Source organism: Callospermophilus lateralis, chromosome 20, assembly GCF_048772815.1.
Source record: "Callospermophilus lateralis isolate mCalLat2 chromosome 20, mCalLat2.hap1, whole genome shotgun sequence".
NCBI lineage: Eukaryota > Metazoa > Chordata > Mammalia > Rodentia > Sciuridae > Callospermophilus > Callospermophilus lateralis.
The window spans coordinates 16861366-16888652 of record NC_135324.1 but is presented as its reverse complement, the minus strand read 5'-3'; the positions used below and the strand labels follow the sequence as shown (position 1 = coordinate 16888652).

Sequence of the window (27287 nt, the reverse complement as noted above, 5' to 3'; positions counted from 1 at the left end):
CCTCCTCTCCTGCCCTCTCTCTTTTCTCACTTCTTTTATCTTCTGAGATGTTGAGAATGGAACCCAGGGCACTCTGTCACTGAGCCACACTCCCAGCCCTTTTTTATTTTTTTTATTTTGAGAAAGGGTCTCACTAAATTTCTGAGGGTCTCAGTAAACTGCCGAGGCTGGCTTTGAACTTGAGATCCCCCTGCCTCCGCTTCTCAACCCCCTGGGATTATAACCATGTGCCACCATGCCCCAGAAAAAATCTAGATTCATATCTAAATATTGCCTGATGTATATATATAAAAGATAAATGGTGTGTGTTTGATAAACCAAAGTGAAAATGATTTTAAGAAATCAGAAATGTGTTGCATTAAGAAATGCATTGGGCTTCATGGGAGTCCACACCCTCAGATTTTCATTTAATAAAAGGGTAGGTAGTCTCTTGTCTGGTGTCCTGTTCCCCTCCTGTTTCTTTCTTATTCCTCTCCCAATCTTTGTTCTTCCCTCTCTGTTTATCGTGGAAGCATCTGAGTAGCACAAGAAGCCGGCCCTCAGCAGCCTAGCCACAGACTGGGGGTCCCTATACAGGCAGAATGAAGTCACTCCTTAGACCCACCTTTCATGACTGTTTCAGAAATGGATAAATCAGCGTAGCACACACCCACCCTGCAGCTTCGCAAGGAGGAGCCGCCATCTGTGTGGTATGAACTGAAGAACCACCAACAGTCCGCTCCTGAGTCCAGTCATTTCACAGTTGCGTTGCTGCCACTGAAAGCTGACGGGGTTTCCCGGGCTCGGAGACAAGCTTTGTCCTGGTTCTTGTTTTTCACAGGTCAAAACTGGAAACCTTCTCCTGAGTGTTCAAGAGGAAGCACACACAGGCAGTCACAGGTGGTACTTTCTGCTCCATTGGGTTCACAGGTTGTGTTGTCTGTGAAAAACTGTCCCGTGGCTCAGAGCTCCCAAGGAGACCCTGGATGCATTTCTTATGTTGGAAATGATTTTTTTAAAAATAATTTTTGTTTGTGAAGAAATGAGCATACTCCAAAGAAAAGGAATTATTACAGCGGATAAAAAGGAATGTGAATATTATGATTTTATTACTGTCTTATAATTTTAAATGCCATCTCCTGTTTTATCTCTGTTAAAAATTAAAAGCTTTAAATACGTGGCTTTTGGTATTATTTTGGAACTGTGTGTTTTTTCCTTTAAAATATTTCAAGCTGAAAATTTTATAAGTTAAATAGTAATGTTTAGGTCTATCCTGCAAGTAAAGAAGTATTTAGCAAGTGGCTGAGTCAATTTTTCTGTTTGTTTGTGTAAAACTGAGTTTATCAACTGGGCCCGGTGGTACACACCTATAGTCCCAGTGGCTCAAGAGGCTGAGGCAGGAGGACCACGAGTTCAAAGCCAGCCTCAGCAAAAGTGAGGCACTAAGCACCTCAGTGAGACCCTGCCTCTAAATAAAACACAAAACAGGGCTGGGGATGTGGCTCAGTGGTCGAGTGCCCCTGAGTTCAATCCCCAGCGCAAAAATCAACCACAACAAATAAACAACTGAGTGTATCTATTGTCATTCCCAGTAGAGACCAGGGTTCCTTAATGGGAAAGCTCTTACCTATCGTGTTCTCAGCTCTATGCTTCACACATTTCTCATGACCCCCCCCCAAATATTTGATGGACAAATAAATGAAATGATTCAGCTTCATCCTGAACTGGGACCAATTCCTCTCAGATAAGCTTCCCAGCACATCATATTGATTTTGAACCTCAAAAACTACTGTTCCTGTAATGGTATGTTGCTGTAATGGTGATAGTAACCCATCCTACAAAATCTCATTCATTGAAATTATATTGAAGCCCAGCACAATGTCGTATGCCTGTAATCCCAGCTCCTCAGGAGGCTGAGGCAGAAGGATCTCGAGTCAGAACTCAGCTTGGACAATATAGCAAAATTATACAATATATACATAAAAGAAATTAAGCAATTGTGTGTGTGTGTGTGTGTGTGTGTGTGTGTGTGTGTGTATATAGAGAGAGAGATGCTTAATTTCTTGGAGACTCATTTACTTACCCATTAAATGGCATGGTTGGGTCAGATCATGTTAAAGTCCCTTTCTTCATAAATACCTCCCATTTCCACAATGTTCTCTTTGTGGCTCTGTGGTAGACATTTGTGGGATTTGGGCTGCCTGGAAACCACCCTACTCCTGGTTCCAATTTATGTAATAGTTAAAACTCTTTAAATTGTAAGTGGCAGCAAACACAACTTAATCAGTACAGACGAAGAGAGAGAGAGAGAGAGAGAGAGAGAGAGAGAGAGGAAGAACGTGTTGGCTCACGTAAGTGAAAAGTCCCCAAATAGCTCTGGACCCAGAGGTTCCAATGATGCCAAGGGATATGTATCATTTTAACAATGCTTTTTTCATGAATATTTTATTGAAAACCACACATCCTTCTAGGATTCCAGCCATGAAATTTTCATGTCATTTGAATAGAATCATTCCATCTTTGGAGAAATACATTGTCTCCAGATCCAGATGAAAAATGGTACTGCCAACCTGGGTCTCCAGGATAACTGTCCTCTTGGTGTTTGTTTTGAACAACTGTCACATATCTTTTCCCTCTCATCGAGAGCCACCATTAACCAAATAAAATCTCACCAGAAATAATTCTGCAATCTAATATAAATGGATGACGGGAGGCATTGCCATAATCCTGATGTGCTGGACAAAAGCGCTTTACCAATTCTTCAAATCCAGAGTCAAATTGTGAGGGTAAATGTGTATGCCAGCCCCGTATAGGGTGTAAGTCTCGTGTGTGACCTGTGGGCTCAGACTATAAAGAAACTCTAGGAATGCTTGTGCCTGCGTCCTTGCTGAACACTTAGGGTTTATGAAAACAATAGTGTTTCTTATTTTGCAGGATTGCTATTTTGAGTCAAGTGGCAAAGCAAGTATAAATGTCATATTAGAAAACTGGATTCTTCTTCATCTAAATTACTGTTATTAGAAGTGATTGCAAGTGCCCAGAGTTAAAGGGAAAATAAAAAGACTGATGCTAGGTATATTAAATGTTTAAAACTGACAGCTATTTATGAGAGTTTCCTTGATGTGATTTTACGTTTGCATGTTTATGGGAATATAGGAGACAGTTAATAAGACTAAGAAAGACATGTTCAAATGAGAGAAAATGTAGACAAACTCAAGAATTAATTAAGAAAGTGGTTGGTGTGTAGTTTGTTTGAATTTAAGCTTCTTAAGTTTAAGCTTCTTGTCATCTGTCTCTTTAGACCCCATGGTTTCTGGCGGGTAGTGGGTGACCAGCGTAGCATGTCCTGCCTTAATCCCCCAACACACATTATTGTCAGGCGTGCCAGCTCAAATCGTAACTCCAGCCCCTGATGCCCAAAGGCTCTCTTCCGACCCTGCAGCACCCGGCTTGCCATGGCCCGAAACCACTGACCAGCAGGAGCAGGTGGACAAATACCCCAGCTTCCTCTGCTTGTTGGGTGGGAGCTCTTAGCTGTCAATCCCAGAATCCCCCAGTGGGAGAAGCTCAAAATGCCCACACTGGTAACTTCCTTAAGAATATATTCTTTTTTTTGGGGGGGGTGGGTACCACGGATTGAACTCAGGGGCACTCGATCACTGACCACTTCCCCATCCCTGTTTTGCATTTTACTTAGAGACAGGGTCTCACTGAGTTGCTTAGGGCTTCGCCATTGCTGAGGCTGGTCTGAACTCTCAGCCTCCGCAGCCTCTGGGATCACAGGCATGTGCCACTGCGCCTGGCGATAATATATTCTTTATTGGTACCTTCACCTGCCCTCTCATCTCCACACTCTTCCACCATTTCCTCAGATTTGGCTCTGAAGCTTTGAGCTGGTGCTGTCTCGTCATCTGCGATTGGTAAAATCTTTATGTGAGTAAAAAATTGAATTTAAGAAATCTCTCTGTTATTTAATACTCATAAGAATGATTCCCTTCCCGCCTCCTCCTCTACCTCCGGTTCCTCCTGCTCCAACTTCTCTTTCCCCTGGGTGTCTCCTTTTTATTCTTGTAAATCCCTGTTTTCATTTAGAGAGTTTGAATTAACTCCCTGCAAACGTTGTTTGGAATTTTGCATTCTATATATTCTCTCATGTGTCTTTCTCTCACCAGTGGATTTTATTAGCTACTTTTATTTTACGTATTCAGAGTTGATTACATGGTCCCTCCACTTGGTAGCATGGAGATTATTTCAATTGTATTTTGAATAATAACATAGTTGTGTGATTTATTTTCAACTCCAAAGAGCCTCAAATGTGTTCAGTTCTATTATTCCTTCTTCATTTTTTTCCCCCTCAGTCCTGGGGATTGAACCCAGGGTCACTCTACCACGGAGCCACATCCCATCCCTTTTTCACTTTGAGACAGGGCTCTCACTAAATTGCGGAGGCTGCCCTTGAACTTGGGATCCTCTGCCTCAGACTCCCCGGTGGGTGGAATTATAGTCATGTGCCACTCCCATGCCTGATCCTTATTCCCCTTTCATGGTATGGAGTTTAAATGCTTTGTATTCTAGGCAAATTGTTTTGTTTATTTTGTACTCTTACTGAAATTATTATTTATCTACATTTCTGGCACAGGCTTAGTCATTCTTATTTTTGTACAACATTGTTAAAATATAATTGAAATACAATAAACTATATTTCTGTATCAGGAGTATGGTTCGATCCATTTGACTTATCTGTGCTCCTTTGAAAGGTCTCCACTCTGGGACCAGTAAGCATTTCCTTCATCCACAGAGGCTCCTCTTGCCTCCTCGACTCATCCCTTCTTCCACCCTGTCCCCTGTTCCAACTCACCGTCTGCTCTGTTTCTACGGTAGCCTGTATGCCCTAGAATTTCATAGACATGCAATCTACAGTGGGTATTATTTTTGCCCAGCTTCTTTCATTCTGCGCACTTATTTTGAGATTCACTTGGATTGTTCTTTGTATCAACAGTTCATTTCTTTTGTTATTATTTTTTTCCTGCAGCGCTGGGGATGGAACCCAGGGCCTCAAGCATGCTAGGCAAGCACTCTAATACTGAGCTACGTCCAGCCCCTTGAAAAATGTTTAATTTTCAAACAGGGTCTCCCTACATTGCCCAGCCTAGCCTCGAACTTGTGATCCTCCTGCCTCAGCCGCCTGAGCAGCTGGGATTGGAAGTGTGTGCCACCGAACCTGGACTCATTTGGTTTTATTATTGGTTAATATTGACTATAATTTGTTACTCATTCTCTTGGTAGTAGACATTTGCTAGTCTCCAGTTTCTGGCATTTACAAATCAAGCTGTTGTGAACATTTGTGCACAAGTCTATCTGAATGGTATTGCCATTTCTTTCGAGTAAAATTAGCGGTGGAGTGGGTGAGTGGTATGGTAGGCGTGTGCTTGACTTTTCAAGAAACTGCCACACTGTTTTCCAAATTGGTGGTACCATTACATCCCCCACAGCATCTCCACTAATTCCACAGCCTCACGAATCTTTTTAACTTTAGCGAATCTAATGAGAATAACGTGGTGTTTCCTTGTGGTTTGTGGTGTTGGGCTTCCTAACATTTGTTTACTTGACATTCACATGTTTTCAGTGGTGAAGTGTCTCTTTGGATCTTTGCTCCTTTGAAAAAACTGGGCTATTCCTTCCTTACTGAGTTTCAGGAGTCTAGAGACAAGTCCTCTGATACATGTATTGTAAATATTTCTTACTTTGTAACTTGTCTGTTCATCTTACTGGTGTCTAAGAAGAAAAGTTTTTATGTTGAGCTGGGCATGTGGCACACACCTGTCATCCCAGCAGCTCAGGAGGCTGAAGCAGGGGGATCACAAGTTCAAGGCTGGCCTCAGCAACTTAGCAAGGCCCTTAGCAACTCGGTGAAACCCTATCTCTAAATAAAAAATAAAAAAAGGGTTGGATGTGGCTCAGTGATTGAGGGCCTCTGGGTTCAATCCCGGGTACCACCCTGCAAAATGTTTTTATGTTTATAAATCTGATTTATCAATGTTTTCCTTTTTGTTTTATGTTTTGTGTTCTAAGAAATGGTTGTCTATGCCAAGTTGCAAAGATTTTCTCCTAGATCTTTTTCCAGAAGTTTTATAATTTTAGGTTTTATATTGTCATGAACTAAATGTTTGCATCCCCCACCCTCCAATTCATACATTAAAATCCTAGCTCTCAATGTAATGGTGCTGCACATGTACTCTTTGGAAGGAAATTAAGTCATGAGGATTATGGGATTAGTGTTCTTATAAAAAGAAACACAAGAAAGATGATATTTCTCTTGGGCATGTGAGCAAATAATGAAAAGAAGGAGGTCTGTCTGCACACTGGGAAGAGTGACCCTCACCCAACCAACTCTTGTGCCTTGATCTTGCGTTCTCTAGGCCCACGAAGCCTCCATCCTGGGGTTTCTGTTACAGCAGTTCAAACCGACAGAAGATACACATTGTACCTGGAAAGGCCCCCAGAGTCCCCCGTGCTGACAGCTTGGTCATTTGCTTGGTGCTGTCTGGACGTGGTGGAAGCTTTAAGCCACTGGGCCTCGTGGGAAGTCTGGAGGTCACTGGGTGTGCCCTGAAAGGGGGTTGTGGGGCCTCAATCCTCCCTGCCCTTCCTGTCCCTGGACAGGAGCTGAGCAATGCTCCACCAGGCACTCTTGCCACGCTGTCCACCTCGCCACAGTCCCAAAGCAGCAGAGGCCAGTGACCGTGGACTGACTCCTGCGTAACTGTGAGCGCAGACCAGCTGTCCATTAGCTGACCATCTCAGGCATTTGTTAGAAAGCTAACACAGGCATTTAATCCATTTTGAATTGTTTTACATAAGGTAAGAAATAAGGATTAATGTTCTTTTATTGTTGTTCTTACCTTTGTAAAGCTGGGGATGGAGCCCAGGGCCACACACCACGCACACTACAAATCAGCTGAAGTCTCTGTGCCCGTGTTTCTCCAAGGTGATCCCAGGAGCCACCTCTACTAGAACCACCTGGCAGGGGTTCTTACAGGGTGGCTCCTGGGTCAGCAGCAGCACTGTCTCTGGACATTTGTTAGCAATGAAAATCCTTCGTCCCAAGCACAGAATTTCTGGATCTGGAACTTTAGGAGTGAAGCCCCATAACATGTATGTTTTGTTTTTTGCAGATTTGATTTGATTATAGGTATTTTTGTGAGGCTGGCATCAACCCACAGCCTCGCAGAGGCTAAGCACATGCCCACCACTGGGCTGCCTCCTCAGCCCTACCATCTGTGCTGACAAGCCCTCCAGGTGTTCTGACGCATCTTGACCTGGAGCCCCCTGGCCGAGTGCTTGCTAAAGCAGATTCTGGGCTCCCATGGGAGTCTAGTAATTCAGACTCTGGGGTAAGGAACCCCAGAAAGGTCTTTTCTTTGCCCTGCGGGGAACGGAACCCATGGCTCCACAAGTGATGGGCAAGCACTCTGCCTTGGAGCTCCCTCCACTGCCAGGGCATCTGTTTATCACCAAGCTTCCCTGAGTGATTCTAATTCACTCTGAATCTTGGAGCTGACGGTTCTTGGTGGTGGGTCACCTGTTGCAGATTTTAGGATGTTAGAGGAAATGTTAGGCCATCCTTAAAAGAGGACTGTCCCCTTGGGGGTTCCTAGAGAGGAAGGCTGGGTAAGAAACCATGGTGATTTTGACAGACATCAATCAGAGCCTGTCATTTTGATGCCTAAAATATTCCACTGTCTGTCACCTTTAAGAAATGAGAGTCAGGGCTGGGGTGTGGCTCGGTGCGGGAGTGCTCGCCTGTCACAGGGGAGGCCCTGAGTGAGTTCTCTAGCACTGCAAGGAGACAGAGAGACAGAGAAAGAGAGAGAGCGAGACTCTGACTTCTTGGCACAGCTGAAAGGCCCCTGGCTGCTCTCTCCTACCCTTCTGCACAGCATTTACGTTGATATGATGTACGGTTTAGAGAATGATGATATGAAAAAAGGCTGTGCATGTTTAGTACAGAAGCAACCCCTCCACCAAATATTTTGGATCCATGTTGATTGACTCCACGGATAAGCCCCCAGGAACTGTTCAGTCCTGAGAATCTCCTTGTGTGAGTTCCGTGTCCCCCAAGCCTATGGATTTGCTGGAAGGGGCTGTCCCTCTCCCACCCTACCTGCTCCACCCTTCTGGGGTGAGGACACAAACAGCATCAACATGTAATTAGGCAATGGCAGATGTGTCATGCTTCCAGACAGCCCAGAAGACAGCCACATTCAATCAGCATGTCTTTGGGTTGTCTCAGCTTGTACCTTCCTTCCAGAAGAATTCAGTTTAACACTAGTCAGGCATGGCCTGAAAACAGGAATCCAAAAGGAGATGGGGGACAGTGGGTGGAGCAGGGTGTCAGAGCCCAGGAGAGGTGAGGAGGGCAACTGCTGAGGGGACGGGAGGTGGTGTCCGGAGATGGATCACACACCCGGGACACTGATCCAGTGGGAGGAGATGTTAAGGGCGGCCAGGTTCTTCATCACTGGAGAGCAGTTGTGCATCTGGACGGGGGTAAACCAGAAAGAATCTTCTAGTGTGGGTTTGGAATTGTGCACTCAAGAGTTTTCAGCAATATTTTTATATATGTAGATAGAGAAATAAATTGTGTGTGTGTGTGTGTGTGTGTTGTATGAACACATGCATTTATTTTCTAGCTCTGTTTGAAGATAAGACTCCATGATAATAAACATTCTAGAACCTTCATTTTTGGTTTACAAAAAACATTCTCCACTGAAAAGAATCAGAACTTTTTGGAAAGGATGACTGATTCCAGGACTGGGCATGAAAGATGGAAGATGATCTGAGAATAGCTTTTTTTAAAATTAATTTTTAAGTGACATAAAATTGTATATATTTATGGTAAACAACAGGTTGTTTTGAAATGTGTCTACATTGTGAAGTGACTAAATCAAGCTAACTGGCATATGTACTACCTCACATATTTATTTGTGGTGACAGAACTTAAATTAGATTTTCAAGTATACAATACATTGTTATCAACTATAGTTACAGTTTGTACAGTTGGATTAGCTCTTTGTATCTGAAAATTAGGAAGTGCTCCAAAAATAATGGAGACAGATCAGAAGAACCAAGAGATCAACTTGAAGAAGCTCCCACTAGCCAGGCTGAGAAAAATTTAGGTGCCAAAAATAATTTAGGTGTCAAAAATAATAGTGGAAATGGATCATATCCACTGAATAAACTAGGAGTGACCGTGTCCAAGCTGGTATGACCTCTAAAGGGGAGTAAGGCAGATGAGACTCACCTTAGGCTGGAGTGCCAGTTTGTCAGCATAAAAGAAAGGTTGCACTGGGCAATCACCACTTGGCAAACATCACAGTAATAATTCATTCAGCCAAGAACATCAATGAAGGCTAAAGCCAGGGAGTGGAAGTTTGATTAGAAATGGGATATTTGCACAGTCTCAAATACCGCTGCCCCCGACACACCAAATACTTAAGAACAATACAGTGGCCAGCATGGTGGACCCCAAAATGCTAAGCCCCATTCCCTGGAGCCTAGGAAGTCTTCCTTATTTGAAAAAAGGGCCTTCACAGATGTCGTTTAAATTAAGGGTCCTCAATGAGGACTTCATTCTGCATGACATGGGTGGGCCCTAACTCCAATAATGGATTTCTTTTTAGAGAGTGAAGCAAAGGTGGGCATGGAGGGGTCTGCACACCTGTGGTCCCAGCCCCAGGAGGCTGAGTTAGGATCATTGCTAGAGCCCAGGAGTTTGAAAATAGCCAGGCAACATAGTGACCCTGTCTCAAGCAAAAATGAAATGGAGTGAAACGCCTGGATCCTTGTCTTATAAAGGACACCACTGAGTGAATGGGTGCGCGGTAAGAGAGGCCTGGTGGTCAGATACAGGCGATATACCAATGTTCAGCTCTTGGGTTCTTGCTAGTGTCATGGACATAGAGCAGCACAGCTTTGTAGGAACTGCATTTTTCATTTCTTTATGGTGAACACACTAAAATTCCTTTCTTCTAGCTTTTTAAAATAACCCGTACATTATTATCACCCAGGGTCCTCCTACTGTGTGACGGTATCCCAGAGCTCCTAGACCCAACTGCAGCTTCAGCACCCATTGATCACCCTCTCCCTCTGTCCCCCCACCAGCCTCTGCTAATCACCATTCTACTCTCAACATCTCCAAGACCCACCTTTTGAAATTGTACCTGTGAGTGGCATCACTTGGTCCTTGTCTTTCTGGGCCTGGCTTATTCTGCCTAAGATGAAGAGCTTCCTTCCACCTATGTTATTACCAATGGCAGGATTTCCTTCCCTTTTATGGCCGAATCGTATTCTATTGTATATAGGTACCTCATGTCCCTTGTCCATCCATCACTGATGGACACTTCAGTTGTTTCCATGTCTTGGCTGCTGTCAGTAGTGACGCAGTAAACACGGGAGAGCAGATGTCTCCTCAACATACCCGTCTCACTTCCTCTGGATACAGATCCAGGAGGGGATCACTGGATCATATGGGAGTTCTATTTTTCAATTTTTGAGGAACTGCCACACTTTTTTTCCCCATAATGGCTGAGCAATTTATCCTTCCCCCAACATATGCAAGGGCTCCCCTCTCCCCACACACTCGCAAGCCCTTGTTATTTTGAGTCTTTTTGATATTAGCCATTCTTACTGCACAGAGTTCTCATCTCATGGTGGTTCTGATTAACATTTCACTGATGGTTAATGATGATGAGCCTTTAACAGGTCCTCCTATTCTGTAAGTTTTCTCTTCACTTTGATATTTCTTGGGTTGAGCAGAAAGAGAATGGTAATTTTTTTTACATTGTTTATGCCTTTATTTTATTTATTCTTTTTTATGTGGGGTCAAGATCAAACCCAGTGCCTCGCACATGCCAGGCAAGCGCTCTACCACTGAGCCACAACCCCAGCCCAGAGAGTGGTATTTTGACCAGACTGTTCCCCTTCTCCAACTGGATGTTAGTTTTTCTAGATTTGTTCTCAGTCTCCTCTTGTTCCTTCCCACAGACTCCTCTCAGAAGGACAACCAAACCCATAAGTTCTCGCTAGGGTTATAAAAGGATCCTCCCACACATTCTCTGACCTAGTTCTGGTCCTTCTCGCCTCCACTTCTGTTTCCATCTTCCACTACCAATACTGCGTCGACTCCAGGCTCGGGCCTTTCCCTCTTTGTTTGCAATTGTTAAGGTTGACCTCCTCCATTCGACCATGAGCTCCATGGGGAAAGAGAGATTCCCCACCGTCTCCTCCCTTCTTTATATCTCCTTCCGCTCTATTCCTGTTTTCTGAAGGGCTCTTCTCTGTGGGTACCCATCTTTCCAGTCTTTAAGTGAGGCCCTCTTGAAAATCAACTTCTAGCCAGGAGAGTGCTGCACACCTGTGCTCCCAGCTGCCTGGGCAGCTGAGGCCAAGGATTAAGAGTTGCCCATTCTCGCTGGGCAACACAGTGAGACTCTGTCTCAAACAAATGAATAAATACAGAAATAAGAAACAAAAATGAATACAAATAAAAGACACCTTCCCTACCTGCCTGGGAGAGTTTTGGCAGGCCTCTCAAGGCCTGCTTCACATACTCGTCTGCTGGCCTGCATCAGGGTCTGTGCTTATTTCTCGTCTCTCCTGGCATTTTGTAAACTTCTTGAGGATGAGACAGTATTTGGGGACTCAGAAACCAGCCTGGGGTTGACTCACAGTTGAGTCCCTGGCCTGAGTAGTTATGTGACCTTGCACAAGTTATTTTACCACTTTATACCTGTTTCCCTCTCTGTGAAGTGGGGATAATAATGTCACTATCTCAAAGGACTTTCGTAAAGTTCTTAGAATAGTGCCAGGCACCAAGAAAAAAACTTAATAAATATTGTTACTATTTAATTTCTTATTTGTTACATTAGTTTTCTATTGCTATATAACAAATCATACTGAAACTTAGAAGCTAAGAACACATATAAATATTTCTTGTCTTTCATTGTTTCTTTGCATAAGGAATTAGGAAGTGACTTAACTAGGCTGTTCAAGCACAGAATCTCTCCTAAAGTTGTGATCCTGATGTGACTTGGGTGTGAAGTCATCTGAAGGGACTCCTGAGGTGGAGGATCCACTCCCAGGGCCTTGGTGCTTCCCTCTGTGAGCCTCTCCAAGGGACTGACTAAAACTCTCCAGTCAGGGCAGCTGGGTTCCCCATCAAGACCCACTGAGCAATCTAACAGTCCGAGGCCGAAGCTCCAGTACCTTTGGAGACCTAGCCTCAGAAATCACATGTCATCCCCTCCGCCATACTCATTGGAAGTGCTCTGATTCAGCTGGGGTGAAGCTTATTCAAAGGCAGCATCATTGACAAGGGTGGGTGCTGGCAGCCATGTTTTAATTCTGTTTTCCTCCAAGGGAATTAGCAAGAGTTGGTCCAAGGCTCCAGCAATGCAGACATGGGGACACATGGGGGCTGGAGAATTCCAAGGAAGAAATGAACCAAGGCAAGTAATTCCTTAGCCTCATCTCTTACCTTGCCTTCCTTTGCCATCTCAACTTCCAAACACTGCATCAGGTATGTGCACACAACAATGGCAGCCCAAGGGAATCAGGGAAGTATCCCAGAGGAAGTGGTGTTTAAATTGAAACCAGAATTGTTTTAAGGAGAAATTTTGACACAGAAAAATCATAGGCCTTGAAATGAGAGAGAAGAGGGATGGGGTGTAAGTTAGGGATACAGAGCTTGGCTAGCACACACAAGGCCCTGGGTTTCATCCTCAGCACTATCAAAAAACAAAACAAGAGCTGGGCACAGTGGTGCACATCTGTAATCCCTGTGGTTTGGGAGGCTGGGACAGGAGAATCAAGAGTTCAAAGCCAGCCTCAGCAATTTAGTGAGGCCCTAAGCAACTTGGTGAGACCCTACCCTCCCACACACTCCTCAAAAATGAAGAAGAGCCAAGTGGGCTCTGAAGAGTCAAAAGAAATTCAGTCTGACTAAAACTGAGTGTGATCGAAAGGACAAAGGAAAGAGGGAGAAATTAACTTGTTTGCTAATACAAAGTTCTAACAGAATTTCTTGGACTAATGAATTTGTTTGACTGTGTTGTACAATTCAGAAGCCACTAGCCACATGTGCCTATAGAGCACTTGAAATGTGGCTACTGTGACTGAGGAATTGAATTTCATTTAAGAACTCAGGAACTGAATTTAAAATTTCATTTTAATTATGTTAAATTTAAGTATCCACACATGGCTAGTGGCAACTGTGTTGTGCAGCTTAGCTCTTAGGTAGGAGACCTGCTGGAAGAGTAGACCAGATGGCAGAGAGAAGGGGAGGCTGAGCTGTATTCTGGACGCAGGAAATCCCGATAAACTAAACCCCAGGCATGGTAAGCACCGGCTGAGCCTTTGATGATACCACTCTACTCCTCTCCCTTTGCATGTTTTACTTTGTGGTGCTGGGGATTAAACCAAGGGCCCCCATATGCTAGGGGAGAGCTGTACCACTGAGCTGCACCCTGAGCCCAGGGACATTTGAAATGGAACTGGATGCTTTGGGGAGGTTAAACAGAGGACTGATTCTCAGGTGGGGAAATTTGCGAGAGATGTTTTGGATATGAGGGGCTTTTTCCTACAAGTACTGCTTAGGGTGAGGGTCAGGGTCAAAGCCATTATTTTTTAAGACTGTCAACAGTGTCCAGAGGAGCACCTTCTGAGATAAGCCAAGCCTTGGGCCTCTTCCCTGCTTCCCTCCCGCCCTTCCACGACTCTGCCACAGGTCCTGGGGGAAAGCAGGGACTGCGTGACTTTGTGAACTCAGACCAAAGTCTTCAGATGCGTGCACGCCGGAGCCTCGCCGCGCTCTCTGCTCGGGGACTGTCACGGTCGCCCGCCGTGACCCGCCGGGGCTGGGGTCCCTGCCCTCCCGCGGCGCCTGGGCGATGCGGGGGTCGCCGGCAGCTTCGCGGGCCTCAGCGGGCGCGTGACCACCTCCTCCCTCCTCAGGTCCCTGGCGCAGGAGAGAAACCGAGCTCGGGTAACCAGGGCCCGGTCACGCGGGCAGAGCGGGCTGCAGCGGGACGTGGACCCCCGGACCCAGCGCCTGCCTCCAGCCCTGCGCCGAGCACGCGGCTTCCTTCCGGGAGGCAGCGGCCGGCCGAGCGGTGCGGCAGGGGGTGCCGGGATCTGACGGCTCCCGCGCGCTCACGGCCTCGGAGGTCGGCCCGGGGCAGAGTGGGGCACCGCGCCTTCACTGTGAGACCGGGGAAGACCAGGCTCGGACAGACCAGGCGAACGTCGCCGGGCCCCGCAGCCGGCAAAGTCGGGCTCGCCAAGTCCGGGAGCGCGGCTGCAGCCTCCGCGGGACCCGGCCACGACCGGCGGCGCCGCGCACGCGCCCTGGGGCCCGGCGCGCGCCACTGCCGCGCACGCGCTCTCGGCCCGGGCGGCGCGCCGCGGCCGCGCACGCGCTCTGGGGCGGGCGCGAGGACGGCGGTGGGGAGCGTGCGCGCGGTGACGTGCGGGCGCCATGTTGGAGGGCTGGTGGTAGCGGCTCGGGGAGGTGCTCGCTCTATCGGTCTCGCTCTCACTCGCTTCCCCCGGCTCCCTTCGGTGCCCCCCCCGGTCGCCTGCGTGCCGGAGTGTGTGAGGGAGGGGGCGGGCGTCGGGGGGGTGGGGGGAGGCGCTCCGGTGCCCGGGAGCCCGCGGAGGGAGGCGGAGTCGGCGAGGGACTCCGGGACGCCATGGACGTCGAGAGGCTGCAGGAGGCGCTGAAAGGTGGGGGTCGCCGCGCGCCCTCCGCGGCGCGCTGCTCGGCGGCCGGGCGGCGCGGCCCGGATCCCTCACCCCGAGGCGGCGGGCGGGGCGGGGGCCGCGCGCTTTGTTCGCGGCGGCGGGGGAGGGGCGCGGCGGCGGCGCCCACCGGGACGGCGGGACGGCGGCCTGGCGGCGGGCGGCGGGCGGGGAGCTGCCTTCCGCGCGCCCGAGCGCTCCGGCCGCCCCCGAGCAACAGGCTGCAGCGCCGCGCCTCCGGGTCCGGCGGCGCGCGCCCCCGCCGTCGGCCTGCGACGCCCGGGTCGTCGGGGGCACGCGGCCGGGGCCTCCCAGTGGCCCGGGGCGCACTCGGGGGCCTGCGCGACAGGCCCGGGCGGCGGGCGCTGCCTGGGGCGCGCGGTCCGCGAGCCGAGGCCGACCTGTTGGCCGCGCCTGGGGTGCAGGCCGCTTTGTGCCGGCTGGGCTCGGCGGGCAGGGCTGGGCGGAGCGGGGAGCGGGGAGCTGCGGGAGGCTTCGATAACACGGCTCTCCCTTATCTAGATTTTGAGAAGAGGGGGAAGAAGGAAGTTTGTCCCGTCCTGGATCAGTTTCTTTGTCATGTCGCCAAGACTGGAGAAACAATGTGAGTTGAAATCGCGCTCGTCGTCCTAGGCCCGCTTACCACTCGGAATTGCTTAGCGAAGGGGGAAAAAAGGTGTGTTTGGGAAGAATCAAATAATGTGGCTGTGTAAATCGGAGAAGCCCTGGTCACTTAAAGAACGTAGCAAGCAAGTATAGTTCCACTCCCTGCGTGCTCGGCCCCGGGCCTCAGAAGAGCCTTTACGTGCAGGTTTGCAGTGGGTCTGCCTTGGCATTCTTGGAGAACCGACTGGCCCGAAAGGACCAGAGAGAAAGACTGCCTGTTTCCTCATGACCCCCTTCTGGCCGCCACAGGCTTGTACTCCTCCTAATATCGTGACTTTGACTCTGTTTCAGTCTTTATTGGAGTTTTCCTCGTACTGTCCTGTATCCAGACTTTTGCTATTTGAAGTGTAACTTCTATTTATCGTCCTCAGGACTCAGGGTGATTATCTGACAAATTCCAGATGCTTAAGTTTTGACTGTCCTGTAAACTTTCTAAGATAGCTAACTTGTTACATACACTCAGCATTTTATTAGGCTTGTTTCCAAATGTTCTGAATCTGAAACCTACAAAGTTAGGGCTATTGTCAAAAGGAAAACTTTAGTTCATTTGTTTTGCAGTTTGTGTGGTAGGAGTTTTGACACTGGCTAAGTTAATTTGTTGAGGATAGTACATTTTTGGCATCTTTCCTATTCTTAGGGGGACATCAGAAAGGGGAAAAGTTTTTTTGGGTTCAGTATTAAGTGGGCTCTCTGCTTAGTTTGAGTGAATCCTTCAGAAGGGGTGCTGTATACTTTCTTTTTATTAGGTAATGTTCACGTCTCTCCAGATTTGCTTATGGTTGTAGCCCAGTTCTCCTAAGAACTAGCCTAATTTTAGAAAGGAAAAAGAATCTCTGAGGCAGTAATGTGTGAAAAAATACACGATGTAACCTAACATGACTGTAATGTGTTCAGACTTGTGTTTCTACTTATCTTTAAATTATGGAACTCCCTAGTGAAAAAAAGCTGTATTTTAACCTCAGTTACAATCTTTTATAGAACATTATATTTTTAAAAATTAACACAGAAAGCTAATTACTATTATACAGATAAGCCTAAAAATGACTAGGTGCCATCTTTCGAAAATAAATTGATTCCTAGAATATAAATACTTACATTCCCTTGTTCCATTTGAATCACTTATTGATCCAAACTTATTTTTCTCTATAATGTAAAAGAGAAACATTTTACTTTCAGGATTTTTTTTTCTTATCTATAAGAGTATCTCAAACTATTTGGAGATAAATACATAAAACCTTTTATTTACTTTTTTATTGTACTTTTTATTTACTGTACAAACTGCCTTCTCTTTTTGATAAAATAACTTTTATCAATATATAAATGTGTACAAATAGTTGAAACTTTCTGAAAGATAGGTTTTTAATATCCTGTCTTACTAGATCACTAAGTGGCTGGGGAAATTATCTGATGGGGGGGCAGTTATAACAGAGGACTCATATACTCCTATTTCCGCCCTACATTAGGTGTTGTATATTTACCAAGAGTGTTTATATTGAAATGACTGATGTCCTTATATTTGTATTCAAGTAGCCAGCATTTATACCTTTAGCTTTAGTTTTTTTTTTTTTTTTTTCCCCTTTCCCCCACCACAAAGATGGAACCCAGGGCCTGGCACATGCCAGGCAAGTGCTCTATCACTGAACTATCCCTGTAGTCCAAAACAGTGCTTTTTAATTTAGTTTTATTTTTGTGGGATGCTGGAGCTCCATACTTGGGCTTTGGGTGTGCTAGGTCAATACTTCACCACTGAGCTACATCCCAGCCTGATTTCCTTTTTTCATAAATATGGGTGTACCTTAAATTTTGATGCTGCAATTTGCAGTTTCTCTTTCATTTGTTTATTTTATTTCACCTTTTTAATTAGTTTTTAAAAATTTGTTCTGGGGATCAAACCCAGGACCTCATGCATGCCAGGCAAATGCTTTACTACTGAGCCACATTCCCAGTCCCTCTTTCATTTGTTTACGATGACAACAAGCTTTGTCTAGTTTGTAAATATTGCAACACAAGAGTGGAAATCTGAAGAAAATTATTAAGATCTCTTGGATGTTTTAAGATGGATGGGTTGCTGAAGAATCCCAAGAAAACATTAACGAGAAAAGTTTGTGAAACGGTTTTTACATGAAAACCTTTGACAGAGCTGGGGTTGTGGCTCAGCAGTAGAGCGCTTACCTAGCATGTTGGAGCCCCTGGGTTCCATCCTCAGCACCACATAAAAATAAACAAGATAAAACTGTTGTGTCCAACTAAAAAACAAATATTAAAAAAAATCTGTGACAGCAAAGATGATTTTCCTTTTAAAAAAAACAATTGATCACACACTTAACTTTTTAGCTTTACACAGTTTTTAGAATTATGGGTATAGACTTTGTACTAAGGAAGGCATTGGAGGGAAATTAAGGAACATTGAGCACTTTGTCTCCTTAGTCTATTAAAATTACTTGAAAACATCTAATATAGGAAGTTAGGGAAGATGCCAGGACCACTTCTTCAGACTTTTTGTATTGGAAAGATCACTTTTGAAAGTGGACATTTTCTTGAGTGAAGCTTATTTTTCTGAAGTTAACAGTTTTCAACAAAACTCAGTATATATGCTGAGTAAATACAAATGTGGGTTTCACTCATGCAGTTAAAGGTATTTGATGCATTTGAGTCTCATTGTTATCCAATTTGATGGTCCCAGGTTGTCTTCCACGTGACCAGTGGCAGCCTCTTCCAGTATGCTCCAGTGTCCTTTTCACATGACTCTAGTAGTCTTAGTTGGCACCTTGTTGTCTGCCTTGGAAATCTTTTCTAACCTCACTTCTTGCCCCAGACCTGGCATCAGCCATTTTTCAAGAAGCCCTGCTTTCTTTAGTGGGAAGTGGTGTTGAAAACTATAATCTTGGGGTTGGAGATGCTTATTACTCAGTTGGTTGTTGTTTCTAGCCTCTTCATTGAACAGAGCTAGATAAAAATACTTTACTGAGACTTGTAGTTCAAAATCTGTACTACAGAATTTTTCTTCCACACCAGAGATCCTGTTTTTCAAGGATATCCTATAATTATTTTTATCTAGCATTGCATAGCAGAAAATATAAGAATGCTACATTGCTGCTAGCACAATAAGAACATTATTTTTTTTAACCTAAACTCACCTAATTTCTATTCGCCATTTTAAAAAAGGTAGTTGTATCTGCATTGTCTGAGCACATTGCTGTAATGTAACTCTTAGCTGTTTTTTCTAGTCAGTTAGTTTTACAATAGTTATATTTGTAATGTTTAATGGTGAGTACTTACACCAGTGTCTGTAGTCAGTTTGGTTATCTGAAGCTCACTCTGTACTAGATTTGTTTTTAGGGTGTGGGGGCGATGTTGGGTATTGAACCCAGGACCTGCACTTCATGCTTTGGTAACACTGATCATCACTTCCAGCCTCCTCTGGCACATTCTTGCCACAGGGCTCGTGGGGATAGTGTTTCCCGAGTTCTCGTATATATGGTTGGGCCTTTACTCTTGAAGGTTATATTTTGGCTGGAAATCAAGTCGGCTCACATTTTCTGTCCTTGAATATCTTAAAACATGTTATTTCCGTTGTTCCTCCCCATTAACTTAGTATTACTGTTAAAATCTGATTGTATTTTAATATTTTTTACCTTATAAACCATCTGCTCTTTTTACTTTTCTTCCTGAAGGATTTTTTAAATTTAAAGTGCAGTGGTTTTTTCCTAGCATATTTAAAAATTTTATTGTTTTAAAGATTAAAAAAAAGTGTCGCAGGGGCTGGGATTGTGGCTCAGAGGTAGAGTGCTCATCTAGCACGTCTGAGGCCCTGGGTTTGATCCTCAGCACCACGTAAAAATACACAAACAAAATAAGGATATTCTGTCCAACTAAAAAATAAATATTTAAAAAATAAAAAACAAACCGTGCTGGACATTTTGGTTTAGTATAGTCAGAGAATGTGGTGTGCTCTTTCAATATGTATTTTTAAATTGTTCAAAAAATTTTTTAAAGCATTTCAGGAAAGTGATTCTTGAATTATTTTCTTTGGTTTTCTTTTTAAGGGATTACTTTTCCTATATTGAATTTTCAGTGCATTTCTTCAGAATTTGTCATTTTTTCGTGAAGTCTTTATTTTTTTTTAAAACAGCATTATTGAGGTCTGATTGACATATCTGTTGCATCTATACATTCACCATTTGATGGCATTTGGATTATTTCCAGTTTTCTTATTATAAATGTCTTTGTGTGAACCTAATACTTTTTTCTACTGAATAAACACTGAGGTGTGGAAGGCAGGATCATACTCTAGGTGTGTGCTTAACTTTCTTCATAAAGTGCCAAACTTTTCCACAGTAGTTACAGCTGTTTACATTCCCACCAGCATTAAGGGAGTTGAGCATCTTTATATCTTTTCTAATACCATAGTCGTGGTGGTGGTGGTGGTTGTGGTTGGTTTTTTTGTGTGATTGCAGGAGTCTCAAGCATACTGGTGTGGTCAGTGTTTTTCACTTTGGCCATGCTGCTGAATGCATATTACATAATGGTTTTAATTTGTATTTCCCCAATGCCTGATGATAGTTGAGCATCTTTTCACATGTTTATTGTTAAAAAATCTTTGACCATTTTGAAATTGAGTTGTTTTACATTGAGTTTTTAGAGTTCTTTATCCCAGAAGAAAGTCTTTTTTATCCATGCTTTGCAAATGTTCTACTGTTTTGTGGTTGTCTTTTCATTCTCTTGTTTCTCAAAGAGAAGATTTTCACTTAATTCTACTTCAGATTTTAAGAATTTCCTTCTTTGAAAGATTGCATTATAAGTGTGTTGTTCATTTGTGCTTATGTATTTCCTAGTTTAGTTTTTATTTTAGAAGTAATTTTTTTTTTCCTTTCCTGAATTCTTTGACTTTTTCTGAGTTTCTTTAACTGACTTTTGTTTTCTTGTGTCGTTCTTCTTGGTGCCTTAGTTCACTTTGAAGTGATATGATGCAATTTTGATTTATTTTGAACAAGGCTTTCTAGCGTAGCTTTTGTTCTCTCTGGGGGTAGAACTCTGCTCCTTATTCTTGGTCTTAAAATAACTTCATATTGAATTTGACCTTGATATTTTGTTCTTAACTTGGTTTTATGTGAAATTAGTTTTCCTGAATCTTCAGGAGGAGGCGTGATTTTGGGGAGTTTTTCTAATTACATAGACTGTTTTACTGTTCAAAGATGTGGTACCTGTTCTGAAATTCCAGACTCTGTTCTTTACTCCTGCCTTGAACCAGGTCTTTGCTTATTTTCCACTGTCTCTTGCTTCTTTGTGCGGAGCTGCCCACAGCTCTTTGGTCACTTGTTGGAGCGTGGTGTGGGCAGGACAGCATCCTCCTCCCCCAGAGGTGTCCCTGCAGGTCCCTTCCTTTACTCACTGCTGGTGCCAGTGGTCACTTCATTCTCAGCTGGTGCTCTCTGGCTGCTCTGCTGTGACTCCAGTGAGAACCTGTGGGCTATTTTCAGATTATGGTCTTTTAGGCCCTTGAGGTACTGCGCAACTTCTGTTCTTTTGCAGGTCCTGATAGTGTTACAGGTCCTGTGAGTATCTTTCCCTCACCCACTTACTGGGAATCGTTAGACTAATTTGTCAGCTAGTTTCTTAATGTTGTCCATTAGTCCCCCTCCCCTGCACTGAGGATTGAGCCCAGAGTGCACTGAGTCATACCTCCAGCCTTTTTTTATTTTGACCCAGGTTTTGCTGTGTTGCTGAGGCCTGGAACTTGCTCAGCCTCCCAAGTTGCTGGGGTTATAGGCATGTGCGGCCCTATCCCCGCTGACATGGCACTTTGAAAGATGGAAAACTGTAGTGTTGCCCTTCTCAGAAATCCCTTTTAAGTCAGTATTTTTTTTTTTTTCCATTTATAAAATGGTGATAACCTCCTCAAGTAGTAAGCAAATAGCAGTAGTAGTTGTGGTTATGTCATTGATAATGTGCGGTGGTTTTGTTTCTGTTTTATTTCGTTAGTGCTGGGGATTCTCCCAGGGCCTTCCATATGCCAGGCAAGTACTGTTCCCGGAGCTACAGCCCCGGCCCAGTAATGCATATTTTGAGTCTGCTCTTTTCCTCTGTGCAGTCACTGTTAACATATCTGTATTTAGATATTTTAAAAGTAGTTACCAAAATATCTAGCTGCATTATTGTAAAGAAAATCTTTTTAAGCCCATGAGGCTGTTAATCTTTCGGTGCTTTTTTGAGGGAATTTTGTTTTTTTTTTGATCCTGGGGATTGAACTCAGAGTTGCTCTACCACTGAGCTATAGTCCCAGCCCATTTTATTTTTTATTTTGTGACAGGGTCTTTCTAAACTCGGGAGGCTGGCCTTGAACTTGTAGTTTTCCCTCAGCCTCCCAAGTAGTTTAACATAGTATTCTTAAATACTTAAAATGTTTCTAAAATGCCAGCATTTCCTTTCTCCATTTGCCATCCTTGTAGCATCTGTACAGTTGTTTAATGCTTTCCTTTAGGACAGCTTACTTTTTCCTTCAGGATATTTTAAAATGGAACAAATATAGCAGATAAAGGTAAAGCCCTTGTTTTGTCACTTCCCAGGGATATAACTGCTGTTAGTTTTCCCCCTTAATCTTGAGGGAAATAAGTTATAAAATAATTGGTTTGTTGTATTGTACTTACTTACCCTTCCCTCCCTCCCTCCCTCCCTCCTTCCTTCCTTCCTTCTTTCCCTCCCTCCCTCCCTCCCTCTCCCCACCCCTCCCTTGGCACTATACCACTGAGGTACATCCCCTTTTGAGACAGGGTCTTGCCAAGTTGCCCAGGCTGGCCTCCTGTCTTGGCCTCCTGCATCACTGAGATCCCAACATGTGCCACTGGCAAATCAACTCACTGCCTCTAAACACTACAATGTATAATTAGTATAACTTATCCATTTTATCTGAAGTCCTTTCATGTACTGTCATCACAGTGGCACTGAAAAGCAGAATACATTTTCAATAAGTATTAGTTGAGAAAATGTTCGTTTGCTTGTAAATATTCAGTTAGCGCAGTGACAGCAAGGTATGAATATGAAGAATAGTGATAGTTTTCATTTTTTTCTCACACTGTGTTGTAAATCCATATGGGTCCTGTATGTTACCCAAAGTCTAGCAAGTGGTGCACTGGGAGCTAGGTATGGCAACTTTGTTTTCTGACTATAGAGTTAATTTTTCTAATCATCCTTGAGTGCTCCAATGAGCTCAGGTTTTCCATGTTTAGTTGAGATCCTTAGTTGGCCAGCTCCCTTAGTTGAAGTGAGCCAGCATGTGGTGGGTGGTAATCTTGGAAGGAGGAGTATGGCTGGAGTTCTGAACTTAGTTTGACCACTTTCGTGTGTGGCTAGGATAAATTACTTGTGAGCTTGTTTTCTTACTCGAAACACAAGTTTTGTGTCTTACAGTTGCCTCAGCTGTAACCACACCTCACTTGGGGTCTGTGTCCCAACCATGCATGGTGTTTTTTTCCATCTCCCTGTGATTTGTCTGAGTTCCCAACAGGGGCTGTGGTCTTTCAAGTATGTTTGACTTTTTAGTTAGTTTATTTGATGTTATTCTTGTTTTATGTGATGCTTCAACATTCTAATGTAAGCTGGGCCTTTGATTGTTTTTTAAAATAAATGGTGAACCTGAAATTGTGTTTTTTTTCTTGTATTCAGTGAACTAGGATTTTTCACAGGAATCATGCCTTGGGTGGTGGTTGTTGTCCCCCCCCCCCCCCTTTCAAAGGACCAGCGTTGCATGAACATGAATTTTGTGCCAGACATTATCAGATGATTCACATAAATATCCTCCTTAGCTCTGCGACTCTTCTCTATAGCTGTATCCCTCGTACCCCATGAGACACCTGCCGGTGTTAAAGAGCCCAGACAGTGTGTCTAGGACGGGCAGCTGGGGAGTGACAGAGCCCAGAGCGGGTTCTGTGCACTTCCTTCTTCGGTCTCTTCACGAGGTCTCCTCCCCTTCAGAGCCACCACTAGAACCTGAAGCTATGCTGTAGGTGTAGGACAGGTCTTCTAGTCGCTTCCTCAGCCTGCCCTCGTTTTCCTACTCTGTGTTCCTTGTGGCTCAGCTGGGCAGTTTTGAGATTTTTCCCAATTCATAGGGTTGTCACAAGGCAAGTTATCTGTCCTTTCCTCAGGTTCAGGTTTCATTGTCATCTTTGCCCCAGTTGTTCATATTAGAGGGTTTGTGGGAATCTGCTTCGTTCCTGTTACCTGGTCATGTGTGTTTCTTGTAAAAGCTGTCTGTGTCTCCATTTTGTTTGAGGAGGAGTTTGCTGAGAATAATTTCTTACTAAGTGTAAAGTATATGAATTAAGAAATTAGTATTGTACCTATGATGTGAAAAAAGCTCGTGTCAAAGAGTACTGTCATCTGTCCTGCTTTCGACTATTCTCATTTTATGAGCTTTTTGTTATAAGTGGGGTGCAGAGGCACACATCTGTAATCCTGCTGCTCAGAAGGCCTCCCTTGGGCAACTTGGTGAGATGCTGTTTGGAGATGTAACCCAGCCATCACCACCCCACTGCAAACAACAAAAAGTTTCCTAATATAAAAATCGCATAAGGAGAAAAGAAAATTCAAACTGTACTGTTAACTTGATCCTTGTTTGTTCTTCACAGATTTTTTTTTTCCTGTTGTTAAATAAGTTAAATCCTTTTGAAAATAACACAGCACCAATCTTCAACAATTCACCTTTTCCTACTGCTGTATTTAGGTAGTATCTGAAAACACAAAAATTTATCTTGTTTCTATGGCTGCATAGTATTCCATTGTTTGGGGTCTTCTGTAATTGTACTTTCTGTCCCTTTTAATGGTCCTTTAGGTTTTTTACAGTCTTAGACCATTCAAACAATGCTTAAGAGAGCCAAGATTCAGATTTATGGGTTTAGGGTTATGTATATTATTTGAAAGTGATTGCCTTCCATAAACATCCTCAGTGTGTGCTTCTATGCAGTGTATGAAAGTTACCTCTGTACTCTCATCACTGAACATTATTAGGCTTTTAAATGTGGAAGTCTGGTAGATGAGAAAGGCTTTATTTAATTCGCTTTATTTTGTGTTGGTATCTTTCCAATTATTATAACCATTTGTAATCTTTGTCTTCCTTGTTTATTAAGATATGATTTATTTATTTTTTGCTGGATTTTTAAATTGCCTGTGTGTCCTTTGTTTCATTGGAGATTTCAAAGTGATGTTATTCTATATCTATTTTTTTATCATTTATTAGTAGGAAGTCATAAAAGAATGTTCATCAGTGATATTTACCATGAAGTTCAGTTTGACTAGTGTTGTAGTACTTCTACAAAATCCTGCTTAGGTTTTCTTTTTCTTGTCAGCTCAGTTTCTTTGTTTTTAAATTGACAGGTAAAAATTGGATGTGGAGGGGGGCTGGGGTTATGGCTCAGCAGTAGAGTCTTGCCTAGTGCCTGCGGGGCGCTGGGATCCATCTTCAGCACCACATAAATAAATAAAATACAGGTATTGTGTAACTATGTATGTATGTATGTGTATCTGTCTGTATATGTTGTGTGTAAGTATCATGTAACAAGGCGTTTGAAATATGTGTGTGTTGTGGAATGGCTAAGTCAAGCTGTTACACATATATATATTACCTCCCATACTTTGTACATGTTGGGGGCTGGGGGTGGGGCTGAAAGCACTCAGTCTGCTTTAACCAATTTTCAAGAAGACCTTATACAATTATTAACTATAGTCATGAGTTTTACAATAGATCTCTTTAATTGATTCCTTCCAATGACAAATATCTTTTAGATTTTTACTGATAGAAATAATAATAAAATAGTCTGATGAAAATAAGAACAAAAGAGCCTGGTAAAGTTATTTCTACGTAAATTATACTTTTGTTAGGAGTAATTTGAGTTTAAGATGGTCATAAACATCAGGGTTTTTAAAAAGGTTGTTCTTTGTAATGGTAAGTGGATTGAAATATTTTTGGCAAAATCCCCCCTTTTTAAAATCACATTCTAAGACAGGTAGTTTCCTTGACCAGTAGAATAACCTTCAGGTACAGAGTATGAACAAGGTATTTAATTTTGTTTATTTTTATGACTGTATTTGAAATGTTGTCCTTGTAAGTTTGTTTCTCAAAGTACAGCCTTGATATGTAAATATAACATGATATATAATATTTATAAACAAATAGGCCAGCGTAAGCTAGTCAAGATATAGGGAGAAATCTGCATTCTGCTTTTAGGTTGACTGATGAGTGGAATCACCCTGAGATCATAGAAAGGTTCTAAAGTCCTGCACTCACAGAGAAGGAATAAAGATGCTACTCAAAAAAATTGACACAAGATTGTTCTCGTCTGTCTAAAAAGTAATTTGTGTAAACACATACTCGTGTCTACTTAAACCAGTAAAAACCTGACAGTAAATTGGAAGTTAAATTAATTGGAGATACACAAAATTTTTGAAATGTGAGATTTTTATTTCAGTTTTCATTTAACTTTATTTATAGCAGTGGTTCTCAACCATCAGTGACAGGATGTGGCAACAGTTTCGGTGACATGGTCCTGGCATCCTGGTATAGGCCAAGGGTGCTGGTGTTAGTTAGGTTCTTGTTGGTGTGACCAAGATACCTGACCAGAGCAACTTAAGAGGAGGACAATTTTATTTTGGCTCATGATTTCAGAGGTTTGGTACGTGGCCTGCCAAGTCCATTGCTCTGGACCTCAGATGAGGTGGACCATCATGGCAGAGAGTGTGGCAGAGGAAAGCAGCTCTGCTCATGTGGCCAGGAAGCAGAGACAGGGGGAAGGGGCCACAGGGACAGTGACCCCTTCCTGGACACACCCCCACGGACCTGCCTCCTCCAGCCACGCCCCATGTGCCTACAGTCAGCAGCCAGTTAGTCCATTCAGATGAGCATGGCCCGCTGAGGTCACAGCAGTGACAGTCCAGTCCTCTCACCTCCCAGCACTCTTGCATTGGGGCTCAAATCCAGACCATAACAGTGTTGCTTAAGATCTTCCATATCTTAGGACAGCCCCAACATCAACGGATTATCAAGCCCCAAATGTCTGTAGTGCCAAGGTTGAGAGACCCTGCTTTATAGTTAAAAAAAAAAAAAGCTTTAAAAGGTGTCCTATTGTTTTGTTCTTCACTGTGACCTGTGAAATAAAAATAGTAGTGTGGTAAGGTTCATTAATAAAATGCACTTAAATCTGAAAGGTGACAAAAATAACCAAACTCTTTCCCTTGCCTTTCCAGATTTTAGTCTCTAGCCTTTCTTTCCTTTTAAGGACAGCATAAGTGTCCAGGACTAGGGCAGCTTGTGCCTCTCTTTTCTGAGTAGGGGGAAGTTAGCACTGCTGTCTGTAACCATCATGGGTGTATCAGCAGTTATGTGACTTGTAACTTGGTCTGTAAGGTGCACATGGGTGCCTGGCTACCAGTGAGCACAGTCCATGGCAAGTTTTAGGTTAGAAATATGTGACTACTGAAAACAAAGCTACTAATAACATGAAGGGATGGGGAAGGAAAGACTGCCTCCTGCACGTATGAGAGTGGTCCTGTGAAGCTTGCTACAGATATCTCATGTAATTAGTTAAAAGACAAAACAGATGGCACTTTTATCCTCACTGAAAATTAAGAAAGAGAATACTTAGGATTATAGATGACAAGCCTTTTACAAATAATTTTTATTTCTCAAAATAGATATGTTTTAGTTTCTTTCATAAATTGTTTTTAGTTGTAGATGGATGGACACAATACCTTGATTTTATGTATTTATTTTTATATGATGCTGAGGATCGAACCCAGTGCCTCACATGTGCTGGGCGAGCAAGCACTCTGCCACTGAGCCACCACCCCTG

General features: G+C 43.6%; 1 protein-coding gene across 3 annotated transcripts in view; it reads left to right on the top strand.

Moving 5' to 3' along the window:
• The first annotated feature begins 14519 nt into the window (after positions 1-14519).
• Positions 14520-27287, top strand: part of Ppp4r2 (protein phosphatase 4 regulatory subunit 2) — a 45997-nt gene continuing 33229 nt past the window's right edge. The window contains exons 1-2 of one of the 3 annotated variants that reach the window (XM_077106194.1): positions 14520-14763; positions 15301-15382. In XM_077106194.1, coding sequence (XP_076962309.1) covers positions 14730-14763; positions 15301-15382 — 116 coding nt within the window. In that variant the 5' untranslated portion in view covers positions 14520-14729. Of the gene's footprint in view, positions 14764-15300; positions 15383-24880; positions 24931-27287 lie in introns of those variants that run through there. The other 2 variants (XM_077106195.1, XM_077106193.1) reach the window with 2 other exon arrangements.